Consider the following 8,869-nt stretch of genomic DNA (forward strand, 5'->3'; position numbering starts at 1 on the left):
TCAATATAATTTAAGTACAGCTGCTTTTCTCTGTTTTTCTATTATTATCCAGTGCTGCATATACAGAATTGTACCATAATCATTCATGACCATACCTATTTTTGAAGATGTTATAAATATCCCTTCTTCTGGATTATGAAAAACACGAAGATAACAAAAAATAGAACCATAAAAACAATTAAACTTTCTTAAGTAGATTTCTGAATTCAAGACATACCTATCTATTCAGAAGTACATTTAACTGATTTTGTTTGAAACTTTCAGGAACATTTGTAAAGTAATAATATAACCCCCTATTTTTTTAGTAATAGGCCAAATAAACATTTTGAATTGATTCTTAATCCAATCAAGCCATCAGAAAGAAACTCCACTTTAAAGGTTTTTTTTAATGCATTAGTAAATGAATAAGGAAGAACTAATGGAGAATCTTTTTAACTGCATGCAAATAAGATTCAGTGAAATCCTATCTTGGAAGAATTTCTCAATTCATACTGTCAATATTACCAAAAAGTCCGCATCTAATTTGACTCAGGAATCACCTGCGTATTCTGAAATCCTTGAGTATAGCCTCTAAAGCTCCTCCCAAAATTATTTCACAATGATGGGATTGTGTTTAGTTGTTTTAATTTGTACTTATTTATAGATTTTGATCTGGTTCCACCTGCAGTTTAAATGCAGCCATACAGAAATAAAGCATGAAAAACTTTGTGCCCTTTTGATGTATTTATACTTTCTTAAACCTAAGATTTTTTGTATTCAGTATATTTTCTTCCCTATATTGCCTTTCAATTTTACATTTCTACAACATATGAAACTATAAATTAGTTTTTTTCCTTGTATAATTTCATTCTCTTTATCCAACTCATATTTTCTACTTCTTTAGAGATACTGCAAGATTAACATATTCTAGCCAATGCTTATTCACTTTTGGTCCTGTTAAGTATATCATGATAGCATTTAATTACCAGAGTTGAATTTCTACCATGACTCATTATATTAATGTCTTCCTAGGCCCAGAAAGATACTCAACACAGAGTGCAGCATCATATTAGTGAGAGTTGTACAAGACAAGCTGTTGTATAAGCAGTGTTACTCAACAACAAGCTGTTTCTTCATGATTTCCAGAATTCCTTTTATATAGAGTATTAGTTTACAAAATTAGCCTTAAAGCCTGTGTGGCAACAAATAAACAATTAACTACTGATGGTACAATCAATCCTATTTCCATGAAGAAAATCTATATCCCAACAACCTGAATGTGGGAGTTCAGAAATGATATACTAAAGGGAAAAAAAAAAATTATATCATATTTTATGCATGAAGGCAAATATACATGTGCCAGGATATTGTTGCAGGATCTAATCTGGGTTTGTCACCAGGACCAGTGATTTAGTCTTCCGAGCTTTTGGACTTGTGCTGGAGCCCATCCTCAGGGAACTTCTATCACCAGAATGATCGAAAGAATAAACCTCTGCTCCTGGTAACCGACCCAGATTGGATCCTATGTTTTAATCCACACTTAATTACCATTATTTTAATTTTCATCATACAAGTATTGCACCTTCTCTCCTCTGAATATTTTAAATCTTTCTGAACATCTGAACATATGGCATAAGCATGACAAATAAGCTATGTAAATACAAGTGGAATTTCATATATGAACACACGTTTGACAAATTGTCAAAGGCACATTTTACGTCCTTTCAATGAAACTTCTTTCCAAAGAATGTGCAGCACAACATTTCTTAATAAAGGCCTTGGAAATTCTGGCACTGTGACTCCACCTGGGATTTCCAATTTAGGTTGATGATGAATCATCAATCATTTTAGAGAAAACTTAGCAAGGCAAAGTGGATTTGGGCTCCAATTTTGGGAGTGGGGGATTGTCTCCAAAAAATCACCAGTGTGGACATCAGGCATTGCCTGGACATAGTTTTCTTGGCAAAATTTCAAAAGTGGTTCAACACCGTCTTTTCTGGAGGGCTGAGTGTTGGCCACCATGTATTACAGGTATTACAAAACCCATCCTCTCAAGAATGATTGAACCAGTTGGCTTAATGTCTAAAGCAGTACAAGAATCCATGTTCTCCTGGTCTCTAGCCAGGTGCCTGTAATCACTACCCAAAAGTTTTCTTTGCCCAATTATTACTTTGGAGCCTTCACCAAGAGGTTAACCCAGACGCCCTATTATGTCACTCCTGTCTTCCGGCCTGCCCCGATTTCCCTGGCGCGAAAGCATGGAAGAAGCCACAGAGAGGAAGGTCTAGCTTGCGCCATGCCCAGTGGTGGGATTCAGCCAGTTGTCACCAGTTCGGCAGAACCGGTAACTAATTTTTTCTTGCCCAGGCCCGGAATGGACTTCCGGAAGCGGCATCCACACAGAGAACCGGTTGTTCGCATATTTGAATGCCACCACTGGCCATACTCCATTCCTCCAGATAGCGGAAGAGGCTGTTCAACGCCTCCAGAAGGGAAGAGCTCACTGACCAGCAAGAAACGGGAAATGGCAACGGAAGCGTGTGCATGTGTCTCTCTATACGAGGAATCCCCGACTGACCCGACACAAGCAGAAACCGAAACGGCGGCAAGAGGGTCCCACAGCGAGAAAGGATCGTTGCCACGGTAACTCCTGCTTCCTCTCTCCCCCCCCTCACCTTCCTGCAGAAGGGGCAGTAGCTCTTGCTGAAGATCATCACCCAGTGGGTGCTGATTAGGCTTCGGACGCGGAGCTTCACCGCATCTAGGTCTGGGAGACGGACTTGACCCGGAGGCGGCATGGCGGGCCCTCGTCTATCCCCGACGGAGGCCGAAGAAACAACAGCAACAGCAGCAGCGGACGCCGGCAGATCTCAACTATGCGGTCACCTCCGTCCAGGCGCTCAGTTTCACTCTCGTGCATGCGCGGCCCGGTCCGCGGGAGCCCGGCCCTTAACCCCGCCTCTCGCCCGCCTCCTCCTTGTCCAATAAGAAAGGGGAGGGGGAAGGTGAAGTTTACTTGGCGCTTTTCGGGGGGGAGGGGAGGTTGCGAGGGCAAAATCGCCGAAGACGAAACCGGAGAGGGCGGGCCCACCACACAAGAGCGACCAGACAGAAAGCGAAACGGATTATGATGGAGTTGGTAATTTGCGCCGCCCCTTCCGGCCTCTGAGGCGCGTGAAACAAGGTTTCAGCGCCCCATCGAGTAACTAGTGGGACAACATTTGGGTTCTATTTGGGAACTTAATTGACATATGCCTATTTTCAAGTATCCGAAAAAAGTCCTGCAACTATTATGTCCATGTACAGTGCAAACGTTTTTTGTATTGCAAATAGTAATGTAATGCAGTATAGGAAACATGGGAGATTTTTATTTGATTATGAAAAGATCCTTTGCACTTGGTCTCTGGAGTATAGAAAAATGCAAGCTTTCAGTATGAAGTATGAAGAAATGTCTTTTTTTGGTAGATGCCTGGTTGCAGGATATTTCCAGATTATTCTGTATCCACAATAATTGCTATTGTACATTCCTTAATGACTTTGAGCAGTTTTCAATAACTGTCTACAAACCAAAATACCACTATCGAATAAGTGGGATGATTGAAGGAAGGTCTGGATTAAGGAAGTTTGTTCTACTGAGAAAGTTTATGAATCCAAGCTTCGTTCTGCATACTAACTTTGGGCTTATCATTTATCCGGTTAAAAAAAAAATCCTAGAATAATTCTAAAGATTAGGAAATGCAGAAGTTAAATTTAAATTAAAACTGAAGTACAGGACAGGAGAGTGATTGGAATATGAGAGGAAAGACAGTCTAAATAGAAATTTCAGACTAAAACATACAAAAAAAATTCCCCATGTGCTGGAAACATTTATTATCTCCCGATTATGGGAGAGCTGCAGTAAGGCCAGCTTTGAGAAAAGAATACTAATGCCTTCACTTTAGTAGTGGTAGCACTAGAAATAGAACCTTAAGGGTCTCCGTAGGTTACTGGGAGTACAGGATACCTCTAAAAGTCAAGATGAAAAGAAAAGATCACACGATATAGAGTGTGCAAATTGCTATGAAGGAAGTGATAGTCAAAAGGGGAGGAGAGTTTAAAAAAAAAAAGCCAAGATGGAGGGCTTGCCTGTACAATCAAAGTCCTACCCATCTTCTCTATGTGCATCAGCCTCATGCATACACATATTCATGCTCAGGTCTTTGATCACACATTTGCAACCACCAAGATGGCTTTTTGACTCTCTTTCTCCCTCCCCTAACGTGTACAAAGGACAAGAGCCTATTTCAAGCAGAAACAGGCATAAGGTCTTAGGATGAAGGTTACATACAATGCATCCCAGAACTGATAAATTAGTGTGAGTACAAAATATGCAAAAAAATGATGACTAAACACAAAGCATCTCCATCTTAATGATGGGCAATTGTTTTCTGTTTACTTTTCATTGGATAAGTTGACATTATATTAACTATTCTAATATCCATTGCTGTGTGCTTAGTTGGCTGAATTATTTCCTGCTGTTTATTAGTATGAGTCTCTTCTTTCAGTCACTCTTTACTCATTCTTTTTTTTATTTCACTGTTCGCTCATTATGCCAAGCCTGTATCACACATTGAAAACTGATCAACCCCACAGCCAAGACCTACCTTTGCCAGAATGCCTGGTACCCTAAGATATCACATTTCCAGGGTGGTTGTTGAATTAAGAGGCAATCCCCCCCCTCTGCGTACATCCTGTTCCCTCCTTTTAACTATATCTTGATTACGATTTTTATTTTTATTCTTTTAACAAAATAACAGTTGGAAGGATCCTAGGAGGTCTTCTAGTCTAACCCCCTGCTCAAGCAGCAAATCATATACCATTTCAGACAAATAGTTGTCCAATTTCTTCTTAAACACCTTCAGTGTTGGACCATCCACAACTTCTGGAAGCAAGTTATGCCACTGATTAATTGTTCTAACTGTCAGGAATTTTTTCCTTATTTCTAGGTTGATTCTCTCCTTGATTAGTTTCCACCTATTGCTTCTTTCCTGCCTTCAGATGCTTTGGAGAATAAGTCAACTCCCTCATCTTTGTGACAGCCCCTTGGATATTGGAACACTTATCATGTCACCCCTAGTCCTTTTCAAGAAACTAGATATACCCAATTCCTGCAACTATTCTTCAAATGTTTTAGCTTCCAGTCCCCTAACCATATTTGTTACTCTTTTCTGCACTCTTTCTAGAGCAGTGGTTCTCAACCTTTTTAATGCCGCGACCCCCAACTGGTCGTAAGTCAAGGACTACTCAACCGGTCTTAAGTCGAGGACTACTCAACCGGTGCAGCACCGTTTGCAGAATGGGACTTTTAGCTGGCTCAGCAGGGCAGAGACAGCCTGGATAATTCCTATTGGCTTTTGAAAGCCAATAGAATTAGACTCTATTCAAGAGAGTCTATTCTATTGGCTTTCAAAAGCCAGTAGAATAAAAGGGAGTAGCACAGCTAAGGAAAAGGGGGAAAAAATGGCGGACTGCATTGTTTGGTGACCCCTGTGAAATGGTCATTCGACCCCAAATGGGGTCCCGACCCACAGTTTGAGAACCACTATTCTAGAGTCTCAACATCTTTTTTATAATGTGCCGACCAAAACTGGATGCAATATTCCAATTGTGGTCTTGCCAAGGCATTATAAAGTGGTATTAACACTACACATGATCTTGATTTTATCGTTCTGTTAATGCAGCCTAGGATTGTGTTGGCTTTTTTGGCAGCTGCAGCACACTGCTGGCTTATATTTAAGTAATTATCCACTAGGACTGCAAGATCCCTCTCATACTACTGTTGAGCCAGGTACACCTATTCTATACTTGTGCATTTGATTTTTCTTGACTAAAACCTTACTTTTCTCTACATTGAATTTCATTTTGTTAGACAGAGCCTAATATTCAATTCTGTCAAAATCCTTCTGTTTATTGAGCTTCTGGAGTGTTGGTTATTCCTGCCAGCTTGGTATCAGCTATTCCCTTTTTCCCCTCATCTAAGTATTTGATGAAGATATTGAAGAGTAGTGGGCTATTTATTTGTTAGGATTTAAGTGTTTTAATGCTGGAAAGCATCTAGAGATGCTTTCTATGGGATGGGTGGGCAAATAAATTAAATAAGCAATTTTAGCATATTCTATATGTACAGGGCAACAGTCATAAAGAATAATACTTTATGATATTTTGAATATATAATCACATATGCTAATCAGAATACCACAAATCATTGTCAGTTTCTTTCTTTTATATATATACACACACTAAAAAAAGATAACAATTAATTTCTATAATTCCATAATCCACATAGTAGCTTTCCTTGATTTTTTCTTCTTCCAATAATATTCTCTTTTATCAACCTTGAATTAGTACATTTCTTAGTATTTTGATAGATAACAATTGAATATAAACATTTTTCTAGTATTTCTACAAGTAACAACCATATCAATATAAAGCTTCTTTTCTAATTTTCTAATCTAATTTTCTAAAGATGTTTTCTAAAATATCTTCATCAATGATTTGGGTGAGGGGATAGATGGAGAACTCATCAAATTTGCAGACGACACCAAGCTGGAAGGAATAGCCAACACTCCAGAAGACAGGCTTAGGATACAGGAGGATCTGACAGACTTGAACACTGGGCACTATCTAACAAAATGAAATTCAATGATGAAAAAAATAAAGTTCTACATTAGCAAGAAAAACCAAATACACAGGTATAGGATAGGTGGTATCTTGCTCATAGTAGCAACTGTGAGAGGGATCTTGGAGTCTTAGTGGACAATCATTTAAATATGAGCCAGCAGTGTGCTGCAGCTGCCAAAAAAGCCAACACAGTGATAGGCTGCATTAACGAGTAGAATCAAGATTACGTGAAGTGTTAATACCACTTTACAATGCCTTGGTAAAGCCACACTTAATAATAGTAAAGTTGGAAGGTACCTTGGAGGTCATCTAGTCCAACCCCCTGCTCAGGCAGGAAACCCTATACCATTTCAGACAAATGGCTGTCTTAATAACTTCCAGTGTTGGAGCATTCACCGCTTCTGGAGGCAGGTTGTTCCACTGGTTAATTGTATCCAGTTTTGATCATCACAGTGTAAAAAAAGATGTTGAGACTCTAGAAAGAGTACAGAGAAGAACAACAAAAATGATAGGGGACTGGAGGCTAAAACATATAAGGCAGTGGTTCTCAACCTTTTTAATGCCGTGACCCCCAACCGGTCGTAAGTCGAGGACTACTCAACCGGTCGTAAGTCAAGGACTACTCAACTGGTGCAGCACCGTTTGCAGAATGGGACTTTTGGTGGGCTCAGCAGGGCAGAGGCAGCCTGGACAATTCCTATTGGCTTTTGAAAGCCAATAGAATTAGACTCTAGTCAAGAGAATCTATTCTATTGGCTTTCAAAAGCCAATAGAATAAAAGGAAGTAGCACAGCTAAGGAAAAGGGGGGGGGGAATGGCGGACTGCGTTGTTTGGCGACCCCCGTGAAATGGTCGTTCGACCCCAAATGGGATCCCGACCCACAGGTTGAGAACCACTGATTTAAGGAATGGTTGCTGGAATTGGGTATGTCTAGTTTAATGAAGAGAAGGACGAGGGGTGACATAATAGCAGTGTTCCAATATCTCGGGCTGCAACATAGACCAGAAAATAAAGCTATCCTCCAAAGTGCCTGAAGGCAGGACAAGAAGCAATGGATGGAAACTAACCAAAGAGAGAAGCAACCTAGAACTAAGGAGAAATTTCCTGGCAGTCAGAACAACTAATCAATGGTACAACCTGCGTCCAGAAGCTGTGAATGCTCCAACACTGGAAGTTTTTAAGAGACTGGACAGCCATTTGTCTGAAATGGTATAGGGTTTCCTGCCTGAGCAAGGGGTTGGACTAGATGACCTCCAAGGTCCCTTCCAACTTTATTATTATTATTAATTGATCATCTTAATTACTTTGTCATAAATCCTGTTTTCAAAGTTCTTATTTAGATTTGTTTTCCCCGCAATGTTCAAAACATTCTTACCAGTTAAGATTTTCCCAGAGTTAATTACACTTAAATAGAGTTTAAGGCACTGTTAAAGTTTAATTTTTGTGTTCTCTCAATTGTCAGTAATTTACCAAAATAGGAGATGGATATTGAATACTGACTACTAGTAAATATGAAAAGAATATCTGGTTTGTAAAGCATCAGAAACTAAATATGGGCTTGATGTAATTTAGAGACCTCCTATGTGGCCTACTGCAGGTATTCATTTATCACCAATTCTTCTGTATCACCATCTCTATATTTTGCTCATGCTGCATCACACCAGGGATTCCCTGGTGTTCACAAGCCTGGTTCCTAACATGGCTGCACTCTAAGCAATCCCCCATACGGAAGCGTCACAGCCTGTCAAGAGCCTGATCTGTGCTGGAGGAATGTCCACATGAAGAATGTGCTTTTTCCAAGATTGATCATGATTGTTATAGTGAAAGCCTTATTTATTTTTATTTAATTTATTTACTTGTATCCTGCCTTTATTATTTTTACAAAAAACTCAAGGCAGAAAACATATCCAACATACCTTCTTTCTCCCGTTTTCCCCACAACAACGACAGACCTGTGAGATGGGTTGGCCTTAGAGAGAGTGACTGATTGAAAGACACCTAACTGGCTTTCATTGGCTTACACATGACTTGAACTCACAATCTCTGGCTTTCTTGCCTGGTGCCTTAATCACTAGACCAAACTGTTATCTGTGCAATGTCAGAGCTACCTCCTGGCAGTATATGTTCAAAAGGTTGCCCACCTTTAATAAAGACAAATTGAAGCAGTTTCTGAGAACGGTAACAAGGTTGGTTAAAGGCATAGAAAAAGGTTCTTTGAGCAAGCTATTG

At 39.7% G+C, this 8,869-nt stretch overlaps 1 protein-coding gene across 1 annotated transcript in view; it reads right to left on the minus strand.

The window, feature by feature from the left end:
* Positions 1-4,312, minus strand: part of TXNRD3 (thioredoxin reductase 3) — a 43,311-nt gene extending 38,999 nt beyond the window's left edge. The window contains exon 1 of the mRNA XM_039331468.1: positions 2,655-4,312. Within this exon, the coding sequence (XP_039187402.1) occupies positions 2,655-2,777 (123 nt within the window). The 5' untranslated portion in view covers positions 2,778-4,312. The remainder of the gene's footprint in view (positions 1-2,654) is intronic.
* Between the last annotated feature and the right edge of the window lie 4,557 nt (positions 4,313-8,869).

This window comes from Crotalus tigris, unplaced genomic scaffold, assembly GCF_016545835.1.
Source record: "Crotalus tigris isolate CLP2741 ecotype Arizona unplaced genomic scaffold, ASM1654583v1 scf7180000024437.13266115, whole genome shotgun sequence".
Classification (NCBI taxonomy): domain Eukaryota; kingdom Metazoa; phylum Chordata; class Lepidosauria; order Squamata; family Viperidae; genus Crotalus; species Crotalus tigris.